This window comes from Temnothorax americanus, unplaced genomic scaffold (genome assembly GCF_048541705.1).
Source record: "Temnothorax americanus isolate GAGA-0224 unplaced genomic scaffold, ASM4854170v1 Scaffold106, whole genome shotgun sequence".
In the NCBI taxonomy this organism is placed as follows: Eukaryota; Metazoa; Arthropoda; class Insecta; order Hymenoptera; family Formicidae; genus Temnothorax; species Temnothorax americanus.
Window position 1 is genome coordinate 1 of NW_027509238.1, and position 27,292 is coordinate 27,292.

The following is a 27,292-nucleotide window of genomic DNA, read 5'->3' on the forward strand; positions in this document are numbered from 1 at the left end:
AGGGTGGGAGGTGGGGAGCCTTGGGTGCGCGCGATGAACGGGACGAAGGGAGATGGTATCGTCGCTCGTCGCTCTCCGGCACGACACGAGGTCGCGGAGACGGCCGAACTTGCCCGAGCGCGGCCGAGGCGGTGCGCGCCGGGAGCCGGGACTGCCGGGAGTGGGGGAGCGGCGGTCGTTCAGTAGCTTCGCTCGGTCGAGCCAGCACCGTGGGTCGGAGTCGAAGTCGCGAATCCGCGGAGAGTACCTCGGGAGAGAGCGGCAGCTCGAGAGACAGGAGAGGCCAGGAGAGAGTGAGTGAGAAAGAGGAGGCGCTCGATACGCACGCAGCTGCACGCGCGCACGGCATCGGCGATCCGACGGGGCGAGGAGAACGCGAACGAGGCGAGATAAACGAGAACGAGAGATCGAAGCGCAAGTTGGCGATTGGCCGAGCCAGGGAGACCGAGAGAGAGAGAGAGAAGCTCTTTTCCGCCATCTCCTCGCTCTCTTCTCCACCGGATTGATTCCACGAGCGTCGTCGGTTCCGTGCATCGCTGCAGCATCGCGACGACCATCGTCGCGCTCGTCCCCGAAAAAAAAAAAGTCTCTCCTCGTCAGCCGTTGTCGTCGTCGTTCCGGCGGATGGACGCCAGAAAACATGCGGTGGTGACAGTGACCGGATACCGAGGAGCGGAAGGACTGCGGAACTATTCTCAGGCAGCAAGCGGGTAATTATCGTTGTCGATCGTGTTACGCGAGAGAAAACCGTCGTGCCCCGTGGTCGATCGAGTCGCGGCGCCGGGTGAACGAGAGTTAGAGGGAAAGAGAGAGAGAGAGAGAGAGAGAGGGAGGGAGGAAGGGTACTCTCTTCGCGACTCAACCGGAAGTTATGACGAGCTCGCGCTTCGGTCAAGGACGAAGAATTGTCCGCGCGCATGTGTCCAGTAGTGGGATATAGTGTCAACGACAAGTCGCCGCTCGCAGATCTGGATACCTTGCTGTCGACACCCGCCGGGCCCGGATTGTCTCATGTCAGGATGGCGCTGGCGCGGTACGTACAATCGTACGGCTCGCCGTTGTCGGAGCTAGGGTGGGTCTTCGCCCGTCCGGGGACTAAACCGAGCGGGGCGGGGGGAGGGGGGGGGAACGAGGGTTCGCGTCCGTTTGACCGGTACGCGAGGAGTAATCGCATCGATCCGCGGTGCCGGTATACAGCGTCGCCGAGCACGCGACGCCGACGAGGACGCTCCTTCCTCCCGGATTTCTCTCTCCCCTCCCTCCCCCCTGAACCTGAACGGCACGGTATCCGTGTACCGGCTGAAATTGAGCGATAAAATCTCGCGCATTCCCGGATTTCCGGAATTGCCGGACGCGTGCGACAGCGTTTCCCGTAAGAGGGAGAGGGGGGGAACACGTGGCGCGGGGCGTCGGAGTCGAGTCGAAATACCGAGAGCGAAGCCTCGATCGCGATCTGCACCTTTGAAAAATGTATTCCAGCTGCCGCGAAGGGACGAGAGGGGTGGCTCTCGCGGAAGGTCGGAGTCTCGCGGAACTCCCGGGATCTCTCCGTGACTCGCGCCGCGAGGGATTCGCGAGGCTCTCTGGAACACGCCTCGACGAAGACGCGCGACGGTCAACGACCCGTCGCGGCGTCGTCCCTTCGACGAGGATAGCGGCCGAGTATCGCGATGGCCATTAGCCGTACACGTTCGTTCTTTTGTCCGTCCGTCCGGTGCTCTCCCCCAGTCGTCGCGATTCGCGTTCGCGCTTGCCGACTGGAAAGTTCTTGGTCAAGTCGCGAGCGAAGGAGCGCGAATCAAGGTGAATACACCTTTTTACGTTAGACGCCGACCTTCCTGAGGCTGCCTGCCTGCCTGCCTGCCTGCCTGCCTGATGTGGGCTTCGTCACGGCTCGGCGATTCCGCCGCCTGGCTTTCATACAGACACGTCCGACCGTGAACGCTGAGAGGCGCGACTCGATGGAATTCGAATGTAGAAATGTTCCCCGGCGTTATCGTGCCCTCCCCTCGCTCGTTCGTTCGTTCGTTCGTTCGTTCCTTCGTGCGTTCGTCTACACTCGGCGAGGGACTCGTCGCCGAACGAAAGCGGAACGTTCCTCGGCCAGCAGACGATATATTCAGCTTCTAAATATTTGATTGATATTTTTTACTCCGAAAGTTCTTTCTCGATATTAAGGATTTATTTTTGAAATATGAAAATCCGTGTGCCATATGTATGTCTTTACTCGCTACATATATTTATTTGATTGATTTTAAACTTGGAGCAAATTTTGAAGCAACCGAAAGTACTTTTTATCGCTCGAAAAGTAGAGCGATTGAGATATTAATCACGGGATATAATGAGATTAAATATTCGTAAAGCCGCGCACACGATAAGCTTTGCGTTTAAATGTCGATTTCAAAATGGTCGAAATGCGATAAATAATATCTCGCTGCTGTCCGTCCTTTTCACGTTTGTCCGCTATTTTTACGTTGTTTATTAATATACAGAGTTGTTCTATTAATAAATATAAATAATCTATGCCTCGTAAATTTTCAAAAACTTTTTTGGGGGGAAAAGAAAAATATTTTCGAGCGTGCGCCTCGCGGTGCGCCCTCGATACATTTTTCCACGATGAGACAAACAAGCTTTACCGCTGTTACATTTTTTTTTATCTACTCTTATCGAGCTACCGATATGGCGATTACTCACCAAGTTGAAAGTTATAAGGTCTGTTTACGGTTCACCTTCAAAATAAAAATACTTGTATATTTTCGTTTGCGAATAGCGAATACAAATGTTTGAATTTGAAATGAACGTGCAATCGCGTAAATCGCGTCGACCGTTGACGCAAATTTCTCTCGGCGACTATATCGCCGACGCGTTCAATTGCACGACACCGTTGTACGTCGCGGAAATCGGTATTTCCAAGTTTCGTCAATGGGACGGGTCTCGTTACCGTTAGTCATTGCTTCCTGTTTCTGACGTGCGCTTCCACGAGGCTCGATTCGAAGACGGGATGAATCACGGGACTGTGGACGAATCTTCGGAATCCCCTTCCCGTCGATCCTTCCCGGTCCTCCCACGTCGAGCGAGTAATTTAGGACTTGATTTTTCAAGCTGGCGACGAGTATCCTTGACACTGCTATACGTCCTTCCCGCTAATGCAAAAATTACTTGTTACCCTGAGAATTGCTGCAACTATCTCGCTCCCACGTTTACCGCAATGTTGATTATCTCGCACAGAAAAAGGAAAACGAAGTGTCAAATGAACACCGCTATATACTTGTGTATACGCAAGAATATATAATCTTTTTATAAGAATTTCAACCTTTAATTCAACTTTTTTTTCTCGATTGAATTAAAAAACTTCGTTTAACTATTATATATAAATGACTTCATTCAAGCAAGTTTTCTTCGTTTAATCCAATATAATCTCACTTCAAGATTACATATTCTTGCGTATATACAAATATATTAGTGTTGATTTGACACTTGTTTTTTTTTCTGTGCGATAGCAAAAGTTTACTAGCACGTTGACTGCCATGGTTACGCATTGTCAAAACTTTTTAAAACGTTTGTATAAGAAATAAATGTCATTTAATATAAAGTTTCGAATCACACAGATAATAAAGGATACGATTTATCGCGCTACCCATATAAGCCTTATTTAATCATATTGATGCACATATATTTTATCATATATACAGTATATGCTTATGATAGTGCGCAAATTCTACCGTGGCGTACACAGTAAGAAATATGAAACTCGCTGGCCGGACAACCGCGCCGCGCCGCGCGTGTTTTTAAACTTTATATAAACTTTCCACAGATTTCATTTTGCGTGGTCCGCGATAAATGTCGACGACGCGTTTGGAAATGTCGCGTAATTTAGAATCCAAGAGCGAAGCACGAATCCGCAATATGTCCTATATTAAATTCTGGTACAAAATCCGTCCGAATTTAATAACAGAAAATTCGCAGTTTCAATTCGATTTCAAGATTTTCACGCTTGTCCGCGCTCGTCGACGATTATTCCGAATTCAGAAAGTCAAGCGTTTTAATCCTCTCGTGGTCGTTACCCGACGATGTATTATAAAAGCAGCGTTATTGATAAATCTCCGATTGATCAAAAACATTTCGGTTTTAACGCGGACTTGATCGGCGCGTTATGGATCCCAATCGCTAATTGCACGCGTTTGCTGGTTGTTAAACGAAAATATGAACGACAAAAACACATTAGACGAAATACGTAACACCGGAAGTGCCGTGCGCCGTTTCGAGTTAAGTATCACGCGACTTATCATCCAGCCAACTCGCCAGCTCTGCATCTTTTTACATCGTTGCGTCCAGCTACCTGCTCGCATTTCCGTATCTCGAATCCTTACGGTTAATCGTGCCCGTATAGCTCCCGCGTCGTGACCTTCTCGCCTATCGCGCCGAAGATATACGACTGGTCGAAGCGTACAGATGCCTTTTGGTCTTGTTCGGGCACGTTTCTCTCTCGTCGTTTCCACGAGCGCTTAATTCCTCGACGATCCTTGACTGCCACATCACGGGAATGACGCCTGCATGTCTCGAAGTCTCGAGTTACGGTTACGGCGCTTGCACACGGGGTAGGGACGATGATTTTAATTTTTTTTTAATTCATATATGTGTCATTTTTGCGCGGCGCGTAACGCGGACGCTCGGCAAGTAGCGAGAACTTTAGCCGCGTGCCGAGAAGCCGACAGCTTCCAAGGAAACGCAGGTGTGATTTGCATATAGGATCGCTATTCGCTGTATTTTGCCGGCGGTCGAAGCGTTGAATTCCCGTCGAAGGAAACGCATTGATGCGCCTTTAACGTCGCACGAAAGGAAAATCATTCACGGCGAGAAACGGGCTGCGCGGCAAGGCCGCGTTACCTATAATTCGCGGGGAACTATATAGCGCGGACGTATATCCATCGATCATTTCGCAGCTGTCGCGCTCAGTCGACGCTGGCGCAGCGATTGATCCGAGGATTTGCCGTGGCCGGTCCAGGTAACGTTTCGCGTTTATTGAAAAGCAGCAAATTGGATAACTCCGGGATTAACGCGGGAAATGTTCCCGACGTCAGGATTGCTCGCGTAACGAACTTTATTGAGCGTAATTAGCGCGGGTCACTTGTCCCCTACCACGCGTTCGATCAAAAGTTTCTCGTTGCCATACGCTTAAACTCGACGACGGCGAAAAACTATTTCGAGTCCAATCTAATATTAGAGACTGGGAACTTAAATTTTAGAACACAAACCCCCGCTTCGCGATTCTATTTTTAATAGCTTAGGCAATAAATTTGATTTGTATAATTCTCTAACTCGCGAGTTATATAACTTTTACGCTTTCTAATTCGTATAATTTTATGTATACTTGTGCGTTTCAGAATATCTTAAAAGAAGTCCTAATTGATTTAGATATACGAGATGATCATATAAAGATAGTGTCTGACAGTTAGTTATGATGTCACTGCGCGTTTTACATTTGGAAAACAGCTCGTGAAATTCTATATAGACTTTTTGTTTTCGCTACATCCAAAGTCGGAGTCGTCGTCGAACAAACACGAATGAACAGCTTGCTTCAACGAGCTCGTTCGGTCTGGATTACTTTGGATTTACCTTCGAGCGCGATTGTTGATATACATAAATAGTTAATTACTCTGTTTTTTTTGTGTTTTTTTTTATTTTTTACATAATCAGATAATCACGGTTGTGTAACGCACAACGAGAGCGTACGCGAGGGGAAGCGATCCGGAGGCGCGTTCAGCTCGCGTCACGTCAAACGACGAATCGGAAAAGCCGCGGCCTTGCATCGCGGTAATGTTATCGTGTTTGCGTCACAATATTTTCTCGTCGGCCAGCGCGAATGCAAAATGCCGGGAATGGCTTTGAGTGTCTTTGTGCCCCGCGGAAACAGCTGGTCCCGTGCGCGCGGTCGTCGATACGCGGCACTCGTGTAAGTGCGTTGGTAGTAGTGCGCGCGCGCGCGCACACCACTATTACCGGCCGCACCACCACGTCTACTTGGCCGCGCTGCTCCGTCTCGTACGACACAATCGTCGTAGATTAAAACACCTGCCCATATTCCGAATAACATCGATTACCGCTCTCCGCTTCGATCACACGTCACCTCGATTAGCACGCGACGTTCCACTTCTGATCGAGCAGCGTGTATTAAATTTAGTCGAAGGCTTTATTGACAAATCATTTAGCAATGCAGATACCAAGAGTTTCGGTAAATGCCGGCGGTGCGAGGATCTAACGAGTGCCCACGAACGATCGTTCCATCGCTCGTTTGATCTCTTTTTAAGATCTTGGTCAGAAAATCTGCAAACTTTTGTGTCACTTACTCGTTCTCCTCGTTCGACTTTCAAGAACTCTGATAAATCCAGGATTCGATGACGAGAATAACGCGATTATTCAGGAGTACCGCTTTGGCACCGATATTAATCTTTCAAGCCGATTTTTTTTTTGCTTTTTCGTTAAATCGAGATCGGCGGTATCTCGACGCCACTATAGTTTTCGTACGTGATTTACGCGTTTCGGGGAATTATTTGAATATTATATTATAGCCGTGGCACACGCACGTACGCACACGCGTACAGACGGTAGTCGAGGCCAATCGATGTCCGGGACTCGATGAAATAAAGCCAAGTATAAAGGAGGAAGAGGCGGAGGATACGATGATGGCGGTGGTGGTAGTGGTGGTGGTGGTGGTGGTGGTGGTGAAGCGTGGCGGAGGGAAAGAAGGAAGGAAGGTTGTCCCTCGCGCTCGGTGGCAACCTTCGGCTTCAAGGGTACAGGGCCGTACGTCCCCCTTGAGGGTTCGCTTCCCCTCTTCCATAATGGACGACGACGGATCCCTCGGAATTCAAAACCGACACCCATTATGAAGAAACCAGACGGAAGGTCCCCTTGAAAATAATCCTATCCCTCGCTTTCGCTTTTCTTGGTCTGCGTCGAATCCTATCTAGGCATTCCTTTTAGGTAATATACAAAATCATGAGGGATCAGTTTTTTTACACACATAGATGAGATGTCTTCCGAGATTTCTTAAGTTTTACCATCTTTTTAATTTTATTTGTTTACTTTTTTATCGGGTTATGTCTTTTAATACGCATCTCATTAACGTAATTGCAATTAAAACGTTGCTCTTAATATATAGACGTCACGATCATCCGCAAAATGGGCGGGTGTTTTATTGCAGCAAGATTTGTCGGTCGCTTCTCACTCAAATCGCGTCTTGCCGTAATTATTTTGACCATTGCTTAAGAATGCTTACGTTCACTTTTTGCATGAATTATTTTTAAAACGGCAATTCGTCGTCTTATTCAGGTACTAGATATGATAAACGCTGAAAAGAATTTATAACGAAAGGGTTAAGTTGATCGGAAAGGGAAAGGAGAGACGCGCGTGTGAGCGACGCAGAAAGGAGCTACGTAATACTTCTAATTTCGGGAGATTAAATTATGCGACGAATGTTGCGCACATCCATATGAATATGTTCTATACGCTCTTGATTAAAATTTTAATGTTCTCGATATTATATTTTTATATTTAATGTTATTTAATATTGTTTTATTTCAAGACGGACATTTAAGTACGAGAGAGGAGCAGCTTCGTTCAATAATTATGCGATATATTATTCAATCGCGTTAACGCGCATCGTAACAGCATGTGCCGATGTTTTCATTATTTTCTGCGTAGTAACAGCGTCGCAGCCTGAATTCCAATCGGGAAACTGATTTGCACTGAAGCGCACCACGAATTATCGTCGATGATTGTTGGATTGTCATTAACAGCCGTTATACAGAGAGGATGTTCGTTTGTCACATTACGTATAGTTTTATATTTCAGGGTGTTGCACATCAACTCGTTTCGCAATTATTTAATTCGCACGTTCAACGCAACGGCAAAAAAAAATTTATACACGGTTCGCGTGTTGCCGCGTAAATGTCGAGAATCGAGAACCTTTACTTCGTACGAGCGAGACGACGTTCGTCATATCGCGTGCTCTTTGTGCGAGGAGATCTTCGTACGCCTGTTATCGTAACCGTGAACCTTGAATCGGTGCGCCGCGAACGAATATGCGACGCGTGGCGATGCAACATATCTGAGAACGGTGTGCTGCCTGTAGCACGGATAAATTTTCAAGAACAAAAATACGAGCTCAGAAGACAAGTGAATTAGTTTGCACTTAACTTATTTTAAAACACCATAATTAATATAGTATTATTAATGTTGACAATAATTTCGATTAGCTGTCCATCTCTCTTTTTCTTTCCTTTCCCTCCATTTTGCCCATAAGAATTGTTTTATTAACTCAATTTTGTCGCAATTGCCTCATGACGTCAGTCGCGGCGCATCATGCAGGAATGCATGAATGAAGAAAGGAAATTTGCTGCGACTGACAGATAATAACGAGCTCTCGTCATTTTCTTAGTAATTCTTCTCCGAATATAATAGCTTTATTCATGACGCACATTCAGGAGCTTGATAATTTAAGGTATAAGGCGTCTCGCTACGTGCTAGTCGTGTGACCGTTTGTAGGTTTTTACGTTCAGAAATATATTTCAGGCAATTTTTGCTAAGGGAAAAATAATTTTATGACGTATGGTGTAAAATTTCATACGTGACAAAGTATGTTACTTTTTCCAAATTATGTGATTTTTTTCATTTGACTCCGTTTTGATCAGCTGATCATGCAAGTCGTCGAGAAAAGGTTACAAGTGAGAAAAATACTTTTCGATTGAATTTTGACACGTACTGAGAAAGGGTTTCAAAACGCATGACGGGGGTGTCGATCACTATTCACGTCGGCTAAGAAAAACGAGCCCCATAACCTGCAACTACAGTGATTAGCCAGCGGCGTTGCCAAGTCTTCCCAACCTCACCTCGACCAAAAAATGTCTGCTCGATTACCGCATTTTCACTGAAATAAACTAAAAAATTAGCAGCGAAATATCCGATAAACTATATGTTTTATGGTTAATGTACAAAAAGCAATGTTTTTTTTCTCATTTCATCTAATCGAAAAATGCAAAAATATGTGATTGAAACCGTGATAGAGCCTTCTTTGTCTGGCCGTCTGTACATGAAATAATGCAAAATTTGTGATTTTTGAGATCGATTTTCTAGAGTAAATAGTCGGTAAGGAGCCACAGAAAAAATCGACTGCAAAGCTGATCATATAATTTGATATAAAATCCGAAATCGAAAACTTTATCTAATACTTGCCCTGACGAGACGACTATACCTTAATGTGTATAGAAGCCGTTGAAATTAAGTGATTTTCGTTTCAGTTTAAATATTTTAAATTAGAACAAATAATTTAATTTTTTGTTTACTTATATTTAAATCCATGACAAAGATAAAGAAAAAAAAAGAATTTAAAAGATTAAAATATCGTAACGAATTTTGTTCTTTCTCTTTTGTCGGCAATATACTGAAATAAAAAAGAGAAACTAAAACTAATGAACGCCCATCAGCGAATAATAGCTTTATTCGTGCCGCATATTCAGGAATTTGATAATTTAACGTGTATACAGTGGCCGCTAAAAATGGAGCGATTTGTCACTTCGGCTTATTACGCAATTATTTGAGGTATAGGACGAGTTTTAGCGTTCCTCGATATCGAAGGCAAAAATTTACCATAATTCGATAGAATATCTCTAGATTATCGCTTGTCGTGAAATACTTGAAAGTCTAATAAACAGATAAGCTGCGTAATAAATGTGAACGACTACTCAAGTATATTGGTTAAATATCGGATGTTTCCTAACTGCAAGAGACGCTAATAATATCGTGTCTCTTCATTAGATTTCTACTTATATATTTCATTATTTGAATTTACATGTAAATCTTACTTCGACGAAATCTCGTCCTCTAGGTTCGAGCATTTAATCTTGAAAGTCGAAGGGTAGCGATAACTATGAAGTGCCCGCGTGTTCATATTTGCGCTGTGTCGACCGTATCAGCTCGAGATATGTGATACCCAACGCGACACGTCACGGGGTACATACATAGATTCCTTATCACCTCCTTGGAGACACTGGCGGTCGATGCAACCATCCCTTCCCCCTCGGCTTCGTCCCTCTCTCTCTCTCTCTCTCTCTCTCTCTTTCTCTCTCTCTCTCTCCCCCTCTCTCCTCGCGTTACGGCATCCGTGATTCTTGCTCGTGGTTGTTGTTCACTGTGCGGTGCAGGCTTGGCCGGACTGGTTTTCGCGAGGCTGAACCGACAACCGGCCCGTCCATCCCGTCGCCGGTGCATCTTCCTCGCCAGAGCGAGCGATCGCCTGTCCTCGACGGAGCGACAAGTCGCGGCGCGTGCAAAACGCGAAGGCGAGTCCGCGGCATCGCGTCGTATACACACGCCTGCTCGCTCGCTCGCTCGCTCGCGGCGCCCTTGAAGAGAGTCAGCCTTTGTCTTATCACACACTTCGACTTACGCCGAGTAGCGTCAACCTTGACTCCGCCCCTCTTCTCCGCCGCGTCTCGTCTACTGACTTTCCTGCGAAAATCGACCAACGAGCGTGCGGTTTCTTCGACTCCGCTTCGTCTCGCCGTGCCGTTCCCCCTTGCCCTTGGGTCTTCTTCCTTTTCTTCCTTTAATGGATTTCCGTTCCTGTTGGGATAAAGTACATAAAAGTCTCTCTTAAGTCCTGAGATGACGGTGCCATTTTTTTGGAGCAGGACTAGGGCAGCAAAGAAAAGATACGAGAATGTTCGCGATCTTTCAAAGAGATAAAGAAAATTATCTTACATTCTTAGATTCTCTCTAATAATTGTTTTATTATTCATCAATTAGTATGTATCGCATAGTAAGGCAGGATGTACAATAGGTAGAATAACAGGAAGAGAAGAGGTATAAAGAATGAAATAACAAGGCATGTGCATAGAATCCGAGGAAAAGCGACGCGGTACGCAATGGTGGGGAATGTCAAATGGAGCTATGTAACAGCCAAGGTTGTATATTATCGTTGTCAATACATCAAGGTCCTGGTGTACGTATACAGCCACGTGTCTCCGCGGAGGAAACGTATAGCGTTCGGTATACCGAAATTGAATCTCTCTTTGATATAGCGGAATATCTGCCTCTCCGATGTCAGTTGCATATACATCTAACGATAATATCGCGTATAAATTTGTTGCAGCAAAGCGCAGCGTATATGCCTGGGCGGTCCGTCGTCCAGTTTTTTTTATTTTACTCCCGATGACATTTTCCAAAATCCACGTTGGATGAAATAATCGGAAATCGGCCTTTTTTACAGAATTAATTTTTATGCGGTCCCAATCGGCCGAAGCGAGGTTGGTTCTCGTTGTTTCTCGGTTGCGAAACTTGGCGAATCGGTTATCGCGCGGTTACACCGGCGCATCGGCGAGCTACGCGTAATCGTGATAATCGTAAAGCGGCGGATATTTTTAGCCTCGCGCTGCGCCGCGCACTCGGTCGCCTCCGCGACCTTCCGATCTTGACACTGAGACTTCCTTTTTCTATCGCTTTTTCCGCGAGCGTGTCGCCGGGCTCGCTCGCGCGCGCGTGTGTCGCGCGTCAGTTAACGAACGTTACCTGCCTGCCGGTCTTACGAAACGACCGGATGAATCAGATACGGAGATAAACGCATCTAATGATGCGCTGCCGCCGAGTCAGCGTGGGAGGCGTCGATAGGGAGCGACGCGGGATCTAAATTCGATCGTGACGAACGAGAAGACGCGGGGTGGGGAATCCGCGGATTTCCCCGCGGATTCCCTCGGGGTCGCGTTATACGCATTCTCATAAAGCGTGTTTTTCGTGGAAAACGCAACCTCATTATCTGCGCGACGCGGATCACACGCCAACCTTCGTGTCGGTCTTATCAACAATTATGTGGAGGAGTTTGTTCAATTACACGTTATCGGAGAAGCATAAAATCATCGGCAACTGAAAAACAACGTCGTTCGGGCATATTTTTATGAAATAGAGAGAGAGAGGGAGAAACGTGGAAGATAACGCGCGTGTTTTTCAGCACGGAAAGTGAAAACGCAAACGAGATAACAGTGACAGACGGCAAATGAAATACGTTGAGACAAAGACAAGTACGGGCCAGAATTAAATTAAGAACCGCCGTTGGAGAGCGCGAGAAAACAACTCGGAGGATTGATTTCTCGCGGAATTAAACGCAAGACGCGACGGCATTTAACTCTCCGTCACCACCGTTATTTTTACTGCTTTCGATGCTCCTCTGAGTCCATTTTGTCCAGACGCACTTTCTTTTCATTATAGGCTTTTAGGGTTACTTTTTAGGATCTCTACTACATTATCCATTATCCGCTTGTGCTCAAAAAGACTCGGGAGGATGACGGAGGGTTAAACAACCGGGGAAGAGGATAGAAATATATTTTCGGCACGAATTGCGGCGAGATTTTTGGCAAGAAGCTGATCGCGGTGTCGGGCTAGCAGGCACTGTAATTACGTGATTTCGACGTACTATGGACGGTTTTCACCTAACTTCCTCGTTTTCACCGGCGAGCTTGTGCCGGGGCTCCGTTCTACTTTCCCCTGAACTCTCGAGAGTCTCGAGGTCTGACCCACGCCTGTGTAAGCCGAATCGAATGTCCCTCGATCGCTCTGACAAAGAGATGTTGATCTAGGGCTCGCTCGCGTCCTCCTAAACTCAAATCCCTAAAGCAAACGGGAAAGAATCTCTGCCTTTGTGCGACTCCGATCTTTAAGTATTATCGAAAAGATAATCTTTGCAGGAAAATAATCTTTTTAACTATAATACAATATCTGGACACGAGTAAGGGGTTTTCGCTTTTATATTTCGATTACTTAATTGACATTTATGTATATTTATTGCGACATTTATCTAATTTAGGAAGATCAACGCAGTCTTTCCGTTTGTCATAATTTCCTTTTTCTTCTTAAGATGAAAATTAAAACAATGGTTCTTACGAATTTACATATTCTGTATGACATTTGCACTTCTAACGTCTTCTCATTGGCGAAACATCTCGCTGTTCCGCTTATACTTTCTAGTGGCAAGGCGCGATCGCTTTCTCACAAAACGGAGCGCCGGTCGGAGTTACGATAAAATCGTTTGTGTCTCTCTCTCTCTCTCTCTCTCTTTCTCTCTCTCCCTCTTTGCCGTCTTTTTTGCCCCGAATAACGACTCTCCCCCCCGCACGATCTGACGATGCCCCCGGCGGTATCTAGCGCAAAAGCGACGTGGGAGTATAGCGTTGGAAGTGTGGCGTGGAAGTGAAAGTTACAGCGTCGAACGCACGAACGGCCGAACGGAGAACGCGATCCGCTCGAAAAGTCGAGTCGCGATGCCGATTCTCTTTCTCTCTCTCGCGCGCGCGCGAAATCGAAGAAATTCGCCGCATGAAAGTACGCCATGTGAGAAAAAACGGAGAATTCTGACGATATAACAATATACGATAACGAATAGGCCGCGACTCGATTTGTGCTGTACGTCCGCGTTAAAATTTCAATTAAAGTCAGAAATAGAGCTGTTTTTCGGGTCCATCGCTTTCTCGGGAGCGCGCGGCTCTATTTCAGCTACTATCGCGTAATTATAATTGAAATTATTTATATCTCTTCTATATTTTTTGATTGACGAAATATTAGCTGCTCGAGGTATTCGTCAATAAACTTTGGACTGAATAGATTCTATCTATCTAGAAAATACACATTCTGTTTACCCCTTCTGGGCGATAAATAAAACTATAAATAAAAAGAATTCTACCATACTTGCTTTATCCTATTGGAAAATTACCGCTACTCCTCATTGTTACTTTTATTACTTGTCACTCTGACGAGTTTACCTTGTCAAAAGATACTTTCGACGCGGCAGGCGCGCGAATCTCTTTGCGTCGCGAACTCGAGACAAGAGTTGGCTCGATTCGGTTTCCGTTTCCTGGGTTGGTCGGGTCGTCCGATGCCGTCCGATGAACCTGCGAGGCTAATGTACTTGACTTGCCTGCCGAGCGGTTCCGTACTTGGCACCGCACGTGAACACCATCGCGTGTCCTACGTATACCCTTCCTCCGTCATCCTTGCTCTTTCTTCTCGCCCCGCGCCTCTCTTTCCGTTCTTTCCCCTGCTCGTCTTCCTCTGTTTCTTGCGATCGATGACGGCTTTTCCAAAGAGTTCAATTCTAGGGGATTCGTAATTCAACGAACGTCGTCGTGAGACAAAGTAGTCTTTGTTACGCATATAATGAACACAGCAAACAGAGTAATACGCGGGAGAAGATACGTGGCAAATATAAAAATTATGTAATGTATGGTCTATATCGATTTTCAGTCGGGTTACAAGGACTTTTGCTCCCACAATTACATTTTCTTTCTTTTAACTTACAGTCTCTATTGTATTTAATTTCAACAGCGTCGAACTTTTCGTATACATTACGATATAAAAATTGTATTTCTTAAAAGTGTTATCGAAATAGCGAATACTCGACACTCTCGTCAGTGTGTCCCGCGGGAATTAATTTTCAATCTGATGTGGTTCGGTCGAGTTCGCGGGATTCATCGGTCAATTATAGCCACGTTGCAATACCGTTTTGCCCGAGTGTCGAACGCAGATCCCCGCCGCGCCGCGCCGTCCGTGCATCACGGGTATGATCCAATAAGCTCCTCCGTCCCGGCGTGTGCTCTGTCGGTCGCTCTGTCCAGAAATATGGAGAGGGTCGACGACCCCGTGACGTAACACGCGAACACGCGCGCACAATTAACGACATTCTGCCGGGCGTACTTACGGGCGAGATGACTCGAAACTGCCGCTCTCGCATCCACCCGAATTAATCCGGGCGACTCACTTTTTTTTTTTCCTGTTGCAGACTTGCGGTGAGCGACTGTGCGCCTCAGACGTCGCGGGTCAGCTCGAACCTGCACAGTAGCAGTAGTATGGCGGTGAGCCGCGTCCCGAGCCCACCACCGCCGGAAGTGAACACCCCCGTGGCCGAGAACTGGTGTTACACGCAGGTACGTTTCGTCGTTGGGTGGTTCATTGTCCTCCGCTGGCGCTCCGCCGCGGTTTTAGCGATCGATTCACCTGCGCCGAAATTCACCCGGTCATCGTGAGCGGCGGAAATTAGAGATGTAGCAGATTATATTGGCGTCTTTCGGTTTATCGTGGAAAAATAACGCGTCGGATAGGCAAGAAATTTGTCCAACTCATCCTCTTATGATAAAATAAGCAGGTTTAATAGTAGGTAAACTGTTCATGTATACACTGTTAAATTTGTAGCGTCAAATTATACCCAATTTGAGTTATTTTTAACCATTCATGTATAGGCTACTTCATATAGGAGCCGCTGCTCCTCTTCAATATGTCGTTAAATTGTAATAACTAAAACAATGTTGATTCGACTAAATCAATGGAGTTAAAATAATATTATTTTGTGTTAAAATAATAAATTTCTACACACATTAAAAATATTATCTCGAGGTATTGGTTTAAATTTCATTCTTTGATATTTAAGGTAGGCGTCTCGCTACGTGCTAGTCATGTGACTGTTTGTAGGTTTTCACGTTCAGAAATATATTTCAGGCAATTTTTGCTAAGGGAAAAATAATTTTATGAATTATGGTGTAAAATTTCATACGTGCCAAAGTATGTTACTTTTTCCAAATTATGTGATTTTTCTCATTTGACTCCGTTTTGATCAGCTGATCATGCGAGTCGTCGAGAAAGGTTACAAGTGAGGTTACATCTCCTTTTCGATTGAATTTTGACAATTACTGAGAAAGGGTTTCAAAACGCATGACAGGGGTGTCAATTACTATCCAATTCGGCTAAGAAAGACGAGCCTCATAACCTGCAACTACAGTGATTAGCCAGCGGCTTGCCAAGTCTTCCCAACCTTACCTCGACCAAAGAATGTCTGCTCGATTACCGCATTTTCACTAAAATAAACTAAAAAATTAGCAGCGAAATCTCCGGTAAACTATATATTTTATGGTTGCGTCGGGTTCTTCGAAATCTAATGTACAAAAAGCAATGTTTTTTCTCACTTCATCTAATCGAAAAATGCGAAAAATATGTGATTGAAACCGTGATAGAGCCTTCTTTTTCTGGCCGTCTGTATGAAGTAATGCAAAATTTGTGATTTTCGAGATCGATTTTCTAGAGTAAATAGTCGGTAAGGAGCCACAGAAAAAATCGACTGCAAAGCTGATCATATAATTTGATATAAAATCCAAAATCGAAAACTTTATCTAATACATGCCCTGACGAGACGACTACCTTAACAGTGTATAACGTTCTGTAAGACTCGACGTGTTACAGAGGAAAGAAAGTTGAAATTCAACTAAGAATTTCTAGCTAGCATCTAGCATTACACTGTTTTCACGAGATGGAGAAGTTCTGCCGGTAGAACCCGTCAGATTCCACTTGAAGCCCCGGCTTAGTCGCTGCGATGCCGCGATGATTGAACCTCCGAGCTTTAAACGTACAAATCTCCTTTGCTCGCGTTTCTTAAAAACGAGATACGTAAATGGCGTTTAACGTTCACGTATCGTAAGTTTCGTGTCTTAATTTTGATGACGAAAGTCATAAAGACTGGTTCGCTTCAGATCCTCTTCAGTATGGAAAGGATTAAACTCTCGGACCTATTTCAACGATTGTCACGGATGTTTACGGTACACGCTTCTATATAATCGGTCTCTTTCTTCTTACTGCGACTTGGTATAAGTTTTTTCTTTTCTCCGTTCACACCGTTCTTTCTGTACTTTCATCAATCAGGAAGGATCTCATCTTCGAACACGGTAGAAATATCGCCGATCATTCGCTTGTGGCGCTGACCAGCACCGTTTTCCTCGTACAAGGATACGCATAATCGTCTCACAGATGACCGATAAGAGGCTTGCGCAAAGTTCACCATTTAATGAATACTAGACGAATAGATTTGGCCGCGGGCTATCGCTTGTTCACCAAGGTCGCAACGCACGACGCTGACGTCAGAGATCATTGACTTCTTCCGAGGTCTTGACCTTCTCGCGTCTTTCTTCTCTTCCTCGTTTTTTATTCGCGTCCATTTTAGATTCCCCCCCCCTCTCTCTCTCTCTCTCTCTCTCTTTCTCTCTCTCTCTTTCTCTCTTTTTAGTTAATTTTATATTATATTTGACCGTGTTGAGCTAAGCGACGTCCACTAGATCTTGGACTTCATGAACGACATTTCTCGCGTTTAACGTTTCGTCACAGCCAGGACGAAAATTCCCGATCCGATTAGTCCCAATCCGCGATGTCGATGCATATATTAATGCGAACTCCCGCGGCGAGAAAGAGAGATAAAAAGGCGGTCACATGTGTCGGAACCGTTACCGACAAAAGCGGGCGGAAAGAAAAATGCTTTGTCCTTCGAAATAACAAAAGTCACGCCTCTACCGTTAAAGCCGTTTGTGTATTCTTTAAGGGAATTGCGCAAGAGCAGCCCGAGAGAGAGAGAGAGAGAGAGAGAGAGAGAGAGAGAGAGAGAGAGGAGGGGATCATTCGATTCGACCCTGGACCTCTCCGCGCCCTCCCCGACTCCGCTCTGTCCCCTTTGCGCTACCGTATGCTGGTACTTGTAGTACTTCACCTTCAAGGCCGATTTCGGCGTAGTCGAGAGAACTTCGTTCTGCCGAGGGCTTTTCACGGACTCGACATTAACATATAAACGAACCGTCCGTCTATGATCGACGCCTCGTCCCGAGAGAGAGAGAGAGAGATCCGAATACACGCGGCTGGCTTACAACAATGACATTTAATTTTTTTTTTTACGCGGACAAAGAGGAATACTAATTGAATGTAGCGCGAGGCGAGCGACTTGTAAACACGGTCAGGATAGCTACAACATGATTTAACCACGACGACGGACGTTTTACTATGTCGAGCTGATAATCCATAATCACCGGATGTGTCTCACTTCTAAGAGTTCAACTGCCGTCCGGGCAGTCTAGCTGACTCAAGTACGAGGATAACTCGGTTCAAATTAAAAAAAAAAAAGGAGAAATTCTGGTTCCCACCGCGCCGGGAAGAAGTTTGTTGTAAGAGGTCCCGATTGTTTCGCAGCCCCGAGCCGTTCCTCGATATTTTTCTAGAAATTCTTTTCGAGATATTTCCCCACCTCCCACAAATATTTAACGCGGAGATCTCACGGGACCGAGTGGGACCAGATAGATTTTGTAAACTGTGAGGATCTTGTAAACTGGACGCCCACGACGACGGGGCCGTGGACGCCGCGTGGTGTTTGCGTAGGCATTTTAGCGTAGTTAGATTATTAAGCTAGCTTCCACCGGGATAAACTCTGACGTGGTATCGCATTTGAAGGTCTTATGTGCACAGGTGAAGGTGGTTAAGTTCAGCTATATGTGGACGATAAATAACTTCAGCTTTTGCCGGGAGGAGATGGGAGAGGTGCTCAAGTCGTCCACGTTCTCAGCAGGGGCCAACGACAAGTTGAAATGGTAAGGACCGATCCCATCGACGATCAACGACGATCAACGACGAGAAGCCGCGGGAACAGATCCGGGGAAAAAAAAGATAAGAGAGAGAGAGAGAGGGAGGAAGAGAGAAAAATTGTTTAAGATTCTTTGCATTGCATACGAACCGAAGCGAGACATAACGTATCGTGCGAATTCGGTATTGAATTATACGATTAGCGGAGACATTTACATCTGTTGACACGTTCATTTTGGCGCTAAACGGAAAGTCTGAGCAGCGCGCGGTTAATAATACAGTCTATATATAATTCGCCGGGTTTACTCGACAAAGTGGCACGCTTGACATTGTAAATTACGCGGCCTTTGTCCGTCGATTCCATAGTCCGGGTATGATCGGCCGGGGATCTCGAGTCGCCTTGAGTCAGCACACGCGCGGCGCGTTCCACGTGTGGAAAAACAGAGTGTCGGAAGTCCTAGAAATGCGCGCCGCCGCGTTTAGCGCCTAAATGAACGGTGAGAATACGAGCCATTGTCTCGCCGCGCGAACGTGCTACATTCCCGGCTTTATATTTTTCCGTTCGCGTTTGGCACGGCGAAAAAACGCGTTTCGACGCGGCGAGACAGAACACTCGCCGATCCGGCCGATCTGCGATCGGCTTTCGAATTGAGGGGAAGGACCTTGGGGGAGAGATAAATTTCGCGATTCGCGTTGAAAGGGGACGAAACGAGAAATCGCCGTCAAGGCGACAGCAGTCGTGTCAATTGATGCGCTAATTGGTTTCTAGGTGCCTGAGAGTGAATCCTAAGGGCCTGGATGAAGAGAGCAAAGACTACCTGTCGCTGTATCTCCTTCTCGTTTCGTGCAACAAATCCGAAGTCAGAGCAAAGTTCAAATTTTCTATTCTTAATGCCAAAAGAGAAGAAACCAAAGCAATGGGTAAGTCGGCAAGAAACGTTTACGTGCGCAATTAATCTGTCAGCGTGTGTACACGTGCGGATGCAATGCAGGGTATTTTAAAAGATTTAAAAATTTCGTCGACTTGCGACGTGCGATTTAATAACGCGACGATTTTCACAACGACGAAAGTTGTTGGCTTTCAGCTGCGCCGGCGGTCCGCGTAACGATAAGTCGGTACGCGGGTGAAAGATGTACGCCGGCCTGAACGGGTCTTTCTCGTTTTGTTCTTGCAGAGAGCCAGCGTGCTTACAGGTTCGTTCAGGGTAAAGATTGGGGCTTTAAGAAGTTTATCAGGAGAGACTTTCTTCTGGATGAGGCCAACGGACTGCTGCCAGACGACAAACTCACGATATTCTGTGAGGTATATACCTTTGTATGTCGATTGTAACATCTACTCGATCTCGTTACTCGCGCATATTTCGTCGGCTGAGCCGAGCACCTCTAATTCCGTTATCTCCACAGGTCAGCGTGGTGGCGGACAGTGTAAACATCTCCGGGCAGAGTAATACGATACAATTTAAAGTGCCGGAGTGCCGGTTGCCCGATGATCTCGGGCTGCTGTTTGAGAACCAAAAATTTAGCGACGTAACGCTCACTGTCTGCGGAAGGGAGTTCCAGGCGCACAAAGCAATTCTCGCAGGTAAGGCTCGTCGTCTACAACTCTGTTGTGCTTGAATGTATAATTAAAAGAAATATATATACATATATATTATATGTATAATACAATATGCAAAAATATAGAATTTTATTCCTTTGAGTAAAATTATGAGTAAGCTGATAACGCGCGTCTTTATGCTAAAGAATGATAATTTTGAATCATTTTGCAATTGCGATTTGCAGCCCGAAGTCCCGTCTTCTCGGCAATGTTCGAGCACGAGATGGAGGAAAGAAAGAAAAATCACGTCGACATCACCGACGTGGACCACGAAGTCTTGAGAGAAATGCTGCGATTTATTTATACCGGTAAAGCGGCGAATCTGGAGAAGATGGCGGATGATTTGTTAGCCGCGGCGGACAAGTACGCGTTGGAGAGGCTGAAGGTAATGTGCGAAGAAGCACTTTGCACAAGTTTAGCCATTGAGAACGCGGCTGAAATCCTCATACTTGCCGATCTCCATAGCGCCGATCAGCTGAAAGCACAGGCGATAGATTTCATTAATACGTAAGTTAATTTCGCGGGAGAGAAGTATGCCTGCAACGCACACACGTATGTCAGCTCATCGGCTAAAAGATAATTTTGCTCTTTCAACGATCAAAATTATATTCTTTGGCTGTGGGTGAACGCGATGGAACTCGTGATCTCTAATCTATGCTTTTTGCAGACATGCGACGGATGTGATGGATACCGTGGGTTTCAAGTCCATGGTGAATTCCCATCCGCACCTGATAGCAGAAGCTTTCCGGGCTTTGGCGACCCAGCAAATCCCACCGATCGGACCGCCCAGGAAACGAGTGAAACAGAGCTGAAAGCAGTCACCGCTGACCCCGGGCACGACCTCTACATCGCCCCCACCACTTTTGCATCCCTCTTGAACCTTTGTGTACAGTGATATAACGAAGTATAGTAGTGCTAAATAAATGTTTCCTAGTGCGCCACTCTCTGGTCTAAAAAGAAAAATCGACGACGAGAACCGATGTGAGAATCACCCCGATTGTCAACGAGCTTCGGTTGAGGGTATTCAGAAATCGATGGCAAGAGAAAGAAAATCGTCTTGACCGTTCGGTCGATCGAGGGCGAGTTTTAAAAGAGGCGCTCCCACACATGCTCGAACTTTTTGTGTTCAAGTAAGTGTCGATAGTGAGAGAGAACTCGACGCGATGTGACCACCATTAGCGCGCAGCTCGTTTCGACTCCGCGCGTCGAAGAGAAGAACAAGATGTCCGAAAGCCTACGTATCCGCATTCATATCCGCGCATCCCCATCAGCATCCATACTTCTCGGCCTGAGCGCGAGTCGATTCAGTAAAAGCGGCAACAGCAGCAGCAGTATCATAGTCGCATCGCGCTCGTTTTCTTCAATGTCAAAACCCCGATGCCAATCAATCTTGATGACACGTTGGAACATGTCATTAGGATTATCACCGTCATTGTGGACTTGCTTTCGTTTCCGTTATCATCGAACGAACGGACTGGAAGCAGACGGTCGCGCGAGACATTAAAGACACGGAGTGTATAGCCAGAGAGGACCAAGGAAAGGCGAGGAGCTTCTCTCCACGTGACTCGCCGTCGCGATTGCCACAACAGCAACAGCAGCAACAACAATACGCGATGCACGAAGGAAGTTGTGATAGACGTCGGCCAGACGATTTAAACATTTTGTTCCTTTGTCGTAAGAAAGCACGAGGAGAAAAGATGGTAGCCGCCGTACGCTCGACGCGTCGAGCACGGAGAGAATTAAATACTTTGTTTGTTTTTACTGATAGTAGTGATCTTTTTAGTTTTTAACGCGTCTCAAACTCTTCCAAGACGGAGAAATCATTCTAGTTAGTGTTCTTTTTTTATGATCTCTTTCTCTGATTATTACTATTACTATTAATGCTACGCAATCTGTGCCCTATGTATTTTTGTATATTTTTGTCTACAGATAAACTTATCTCTCCCCCTTTCCCTTTTGCCACGATAAACCTTACTCCTGTTTCCCGTCCCCCCTTCCTCCGTCAGTAGGCACAGTTTGTCTTGTTTTCCGGAGTATTGCATACTGTAAGCGAAGTGATAGGATCGAATTATTATTATTAATTATTATTATTAATGATTACGTTATTAAATTTAGGGTTGTCCATAATTTATCGGATCTACGTTGAATATCACGGGGGTGTTATATCCTCACATCCCCCGCGCGCATACTGGTTACATTATTTTAGAGACGTTATGAGCCGCAATTCAAAGTTTGTATGTTATTTACATATTGAATAAAAAATGGACGAGAAAAAAGAATGAGGAAAGAAAAGACATATTTAAAAAATCGTGTAAAATAGAAACGTTAGTCAATTATAGCGCGGGACGTTAATCGCTCCCTTTTTTTCGCGTCGTTAATTTGATTGGTCTGTAAAATTGGCGTGTGGTCAATGAACTGAATTATGGGCAACCGCAGAGGCGAAAAATAATAATCAATCGTTTAGTACCGTGTACTGGCTTCCTGATCCTCCGATCTTTAGCTTTATCGAAAGCCGAGTTTTAAATATGTGGAATACTTATTACCATTTACACATCATTAATGATGACAATTAATGCCATACATGTTCTGTGATAAGACCACTTGTAATTACTGCAATTGTATAATCGATCCTTTCTAGAGACAGACCCCCTCCCGCTCCCCACCCCCCCCCCTTGACGATCCTGGCAGCCAGTGAATTTACTTGTTATATAAAATACATACGATAAGCGACAGTCGTTATCCGGACAGTCCCAAACCTAGCGTGTCACTATCGATTATAAGATTTTTACACTGTACATATCTGCTGTGTATTTTATAAGAACAAAACAAACTCACGTACGAGGATCCCATACTTTTACGAAAACCGTACAATAATCAAGTAATGTATAATTTATTTCGAGTTTACAGACTACGCTAAACTCATGTTCCTTGAAAACACACTACCGACGCTTTATAACTTACGTAACGTAACGCCGAAAAAATTGATGCGGATTAAGAGGCGCGCATTCGTTGCGTAGAGCCGTCGAGCGATGCGATCATCGCGTCGTAGATCAAAAGTTTGAACCGATGGAAATCTAGTTAGGAGAAGTTTTCCACTGTTTTTCTACGTCGAATCTTTTTATTTGAGTCTTAGGTGATACAGGACTTAAATAAGAAGATGAAAAAAAGAGCAAAAAGAAAGATTTAGATACAAAAGCGGGTATAGTAGCAATTTAAGGAACAGACTTTGGCCGTGCTGATTCATATTTTGAAAATCTGCGACCATTCTCTAATTCTCATATCTATCTTTGGGACTGTGCGGCGATTTCTTTCGTGGAACACACACGTAACGTTGAATGTCTTTTCCTAGAGAGAAAACGAAAAAGAAAAAAGAAACTGGAAAAAAATAAGAGAGCAGAATAAAGCTAATTCTGAGATAGCGATTCGTAAAAAATACAGATCGAAAGGAAAACAAAAATTGTACACACATACACAGATGTAGGCGCAATTCCGTACGAAACCCGCAGCAGGAATAATACGAGCGTATGACTGGATATAATTTGATAAACTATTAAGTACAAGTAAGACAAGTGTTACCTCATCATGATGAAAGCCGGCGCGTGTTGGGTGACCGATTGACCGATTGGGATCACCACCGTCACTGCTAGCTACTACCGCACGCTCGCTCTCTTGACAAACACACATACATTACACACAACATGCATACACGCAAAACCGTTGTATATTGCATTTAGAAATTTGAAGCGCTCTTTTGTAAAAAAAAAAAAAAAAGAAAATTGATGGTTGCGGTAGTGGCTGATCCGCGAGAATTGTTACGCGCGCCGCTCATTGAACCCAGCTCATACACGCAGACATTCATTTTCCATTTTACTTTAAGTCATTGCACCACATCAAATAAATGACATTTTCATTATATAACGGAGCGTGATTTTTCATTACCCCTCCATCGCTACGTTTGGATCTCTACGTGCGAATCGCGAGATTATCGAGATCGTGATATTGTATCACGACCAGACGAATCCGGTAAAATCTAGAAAAGATTTTGGAAGATCGAGACTTTCGGAGTCTAATACAAACGAATACCCGTAGCACCGCACGACTTGTTCTTAAATAAATCTACAGATTACGTTTTATTCGAGTGGCATACATAATGTATGTACACGCAGATGGACGATTGTCTGTAAGAGTTATCATTACATGTGCTGAGCAACGGGAGGCACGGGAGGCGAAGAAGGGAGTTCGTCGGAGTCTCGCGATTTTTCCTGCGGTTTCGGCGTTCCCGGATACGACGGCGGAGCTTCTTGCATGGACGCCTGCACACACAAGTAGACAAAATTTTATCGTCACTCGAAAAATATTTTTATCTCTCATATCGCGGTAAGTTGTAGCGAACGTATATCTTTATCGTAATCAGCAAACTAAAAATATGTTAATCTATATACTCTGTTGTACGGAGACGAATAGAGAGGAGGAGCGCAGGAAGATGTGTAGACGGGCGAAGCATTGCGGATGACCTCGTTGTACGAAGGCGGTCTGTCCCGTAGGAGGCCCTCGATGGTGCTGCACTGCGTCACCAAGTCACGCTCCTCGTGCAACACGACGCGCAACCTTCTGCGTTCTCGTGCAACCTGCCTCGTCCTGAATTACGAAAATACATTTAAAGTGCCTTACAAGCGGGGAATTATTTGCATCTTTAAAGTTTTACCTCGATGAGAATTGCTGTGTGCGCGTTTTTCGATACCTTCGAAGAATCATGAAGAGTATTAGGGAAACAAATTTCATCGCGCTTACGAGACGAGTAAAAATAAGTGTATACTTGAAGGACCAACTTTATAAAAATTAATCGATTTATTCGCTTATTAATTTAAGTGTTCAATAAAAAATTTTTTAAGTAAACGTTGGAACATGACCGCGATTATAATTGCTTTTTTATTCATGCCGCCAGCATGCGGTTGCGTCAGTCAAGACGCTCAATCAATTAAGATTGATATTCGTCATGAAACGTCATTAAATTCGACACAGTCGTATTCGCTTGCGAGCAGTAATAACGGGTGACAGCGGAGAAAATTAAAAGACTGAATTTACATCAGACGTGCCCTCGCCTACCTGTTGCATATTTTGCAGTAAACTACGATCAGGCCGACGACACCGAATCCGAACAGTATGGAAATACCGATTTGCGTCATTAATATCAATTGCCCCTGCGTATACCTGATATAAAAATTGCCGATTATTAAACTGGGTCTCGATCCAATTGGGAAACGAGGCACAGTTACATCCGCTGGCGTGCAAGCGACCTCATTAATTCTTACCGGCACATAGCACAATCCGCGCAGACACAGCATGGAACGCTAGAACAGCAAATTGCACACTTATCTGCAAATTTCAAAATGTACAAAAAATTAAAGATTTTTCAAAATTTACAGAGAAACTAGAGATCGTAAAGATTCTTAATACTAATAATTACACTACCAATGTGCGCGGAGCATTTTTTATCGTCAGCATATTTTGTCAGAAGAAATCTTACTTTTTAGTATTAAATATAAGTAATATAACGATATACAATGTTTTTTTATCGTGTCGCAATGCGATTTGTTTGAGGCGATCAAGTACGCGTGTTCACATATTGTGTTATAAAAATACACAGACTGCTAGACAATGTTACAGAATAATACAGTGTTGCACCAGATACAATCTCGAGTTTTGATAGACTTAACAGATTCTTTTCTCAAGATTCAGTTTAATGTAATAATGATGTAAATTATTGGTACGCCTTGATTGTGATCCGGTTATCGCGATAAAAATGTACCGTCGAAAAATGTACGAACTAAAAAGTTACGTTGTCGTTTTACGATTTACATTCTAATTACTCTCGAGAAAAACATTCATAAGTTGAAAACTGATTATCATATGACATTTCGCATACATTCGTTGTCGCATTATAGAAACGTAATCATCGTCGAAAAATATGATGTAAAAATATGCTTTACAATTAATTACGATAATTGCTGTGTGCGCGTCTTTCGATACCTTCGAAAAATCATCAGGAGTATATATTTCCAAAAGAGGTAAATCGTCCTGGATCCAATTTAACTTTCGCGCCAAACTGATCAGTAATCGACTTCATATCTGAATCAAGCGCGAAATTTGAATCAAATTTAATGTTCATTAACTTTCATCGAGATATGTTCTCCCGATAACTAGCACGATTTTTCGAAGATATCGAAAGACTATTCTTGCGTTTAATTACTTAGAAAAAAACACACATGTACTTAAATACATATATTTTAAAACATATATCTCATATAATTATATTAATAATTATACTATATAATTAAATATTTTAGTCATTCAAAATTAATATAATTGTATACATGCGCGCGCGCGCGTGTGTACGTGTGTTACATATTGTGCATTTCGAATGACACTTTGAAATGTATTTCATACACGCAAAATAGATGTGTGGTGTCTCACAATCGTACACGAAAAACTTCGATATTAACTCACCACCATAAAGGAAGCAGGTGCACGACGAGTCTTGCTTGACGTCACATTGCGTACAATTATCTAGCGATGCGTATCTTTCCGAAATCTCGGGAAATCTCGCGACCCAATCTGTTGAAACACGGATTTAGATAGACACTTTACAAAAGGATCACGCCATTGAAAGATAGTATTCTACGCTTATTAATACGACTCACTTTAAAGCGCGACAAGAAAATTGCAAATATTTAAGTACGAAAAAATTAAAAAATTATATTACATTACACGTGTATACGTTCATATATAATGTCACATACCTGAATTCTCGATTGGATTTACCGCAATGCAAAAGTATAAATATCCCAATAAGAGTAAGAACGAGTAAGAGTTCATGATGTCACAGCTATTTATAAGCAAATAAAGAACCGTCCAAACTTCACTTGCATCAACATAGTTAACGAGCGATCACGCGTTTCTAGCTAGATAACGTAGAGATGCAACAGCGATACGCGCGGAAGAAATAGTTTCGCGAGAACAAACACATTAAGACAATGTAAACCGGCACCCAATGCAAATGTACTGAACACTCTATATCTTAAAGCCTGATATTTATGCCCATATTAATCTTATCAATATGAACGCATCGTCTGATAACGCATCGGTAATCAACAGGCCTCGGACAGGAACAGATATTTCCTCGTATCAATAATGGCAATGATTTTTCTCTATATTTTAAAATTTTGACGATAAGGCATCAAGGCGGACATGTTACCTTCAGTAAATCGC

The 27,292-nt window shown here is 44.4% G+C and overlaps 2 protein-coding genes across 11 annotated transcripts; one reads left to right on the forward strand and one right to left on the reverse strand.

Annotated features, from left to right (window-relative positions):
* The first annotated feature begins 165 nt into the window (after positions 1-165).
* Positions 166-23,941, forward strand: Rdx (BTB/POZ and MATH domain-containing protein rdx). Of its 7 annotated transcripts, none has more exons than XM_077417658.1 (8): positions 166-1,072; positions 14,825-14,969; positions 18,298-18,434; positions 19,196-19,347; positions 19,602-19,741; positions 19,831-20,008; positions 20,209-20,530; positions 20,691-23,941. In XM_077417658.1, exons 1-8 carry the CDS (start codon positions 918-920, stop codon positions 20,833-20,835), a joined length of 1,374 nt encoding a protein of 457 aa, XP_077273784.1. In that variant the 5' UTR covers positions 166-917; the 3' UTR covers positions 20,836-23,941. The 7 variants fall into 7 exon arrangements, with proteins under 7 accessions (XP_077273784.1, XP_077273821.1, XP_077273839.1 ...); XM_077417695.1 differs by having other exon boundaries at positions 166-1,033; XM_077417713.1 differs by having other exon boundaries at positions 166-710.
* On the reverse strand, positions 23,781-27,152 carry LOC143903787 (uncharacterized). 4 transcript variants are annotated; one of them, XM_077417729.1, is made up of 7 exons: positions 26,824-27,152; positions 26,531-26,638; positions 25,336-25,399; positions 25,130-25,234; positions 24,729-24,764; positions 24,466-24,661; positions 23,781-24,336 (listed from the first exon to the last, which is right to left on the reverse strand). In XM_077417729.1, the coding sequence occupies exons 1-7, from the start codon at positions 26,897-26,899 to the stop codon at positions 24,217-24,219; spliced, it is 705 nt and encodes a 234-aa protein (XP_077273855.1). In that variant the 5' UTR covers positions 26,900-27,152; the 3' UTR covers positions 23,781-24,216. The 4 variants fall into 4 exon arrangements, with proteins under 4 accessions (XP_077273855.1, XP_077273864.1, XP_077273874.1 ...); XM_077417738.1 differs by lacking the exon at positions 24,729-24,764; XM_077417748.1 differs by having other exon boundaries at positions 25,130-25,374; positions 26,531-27,152.
* Positions 27,153-27,292: the final 140 nt, after the last annotated feature.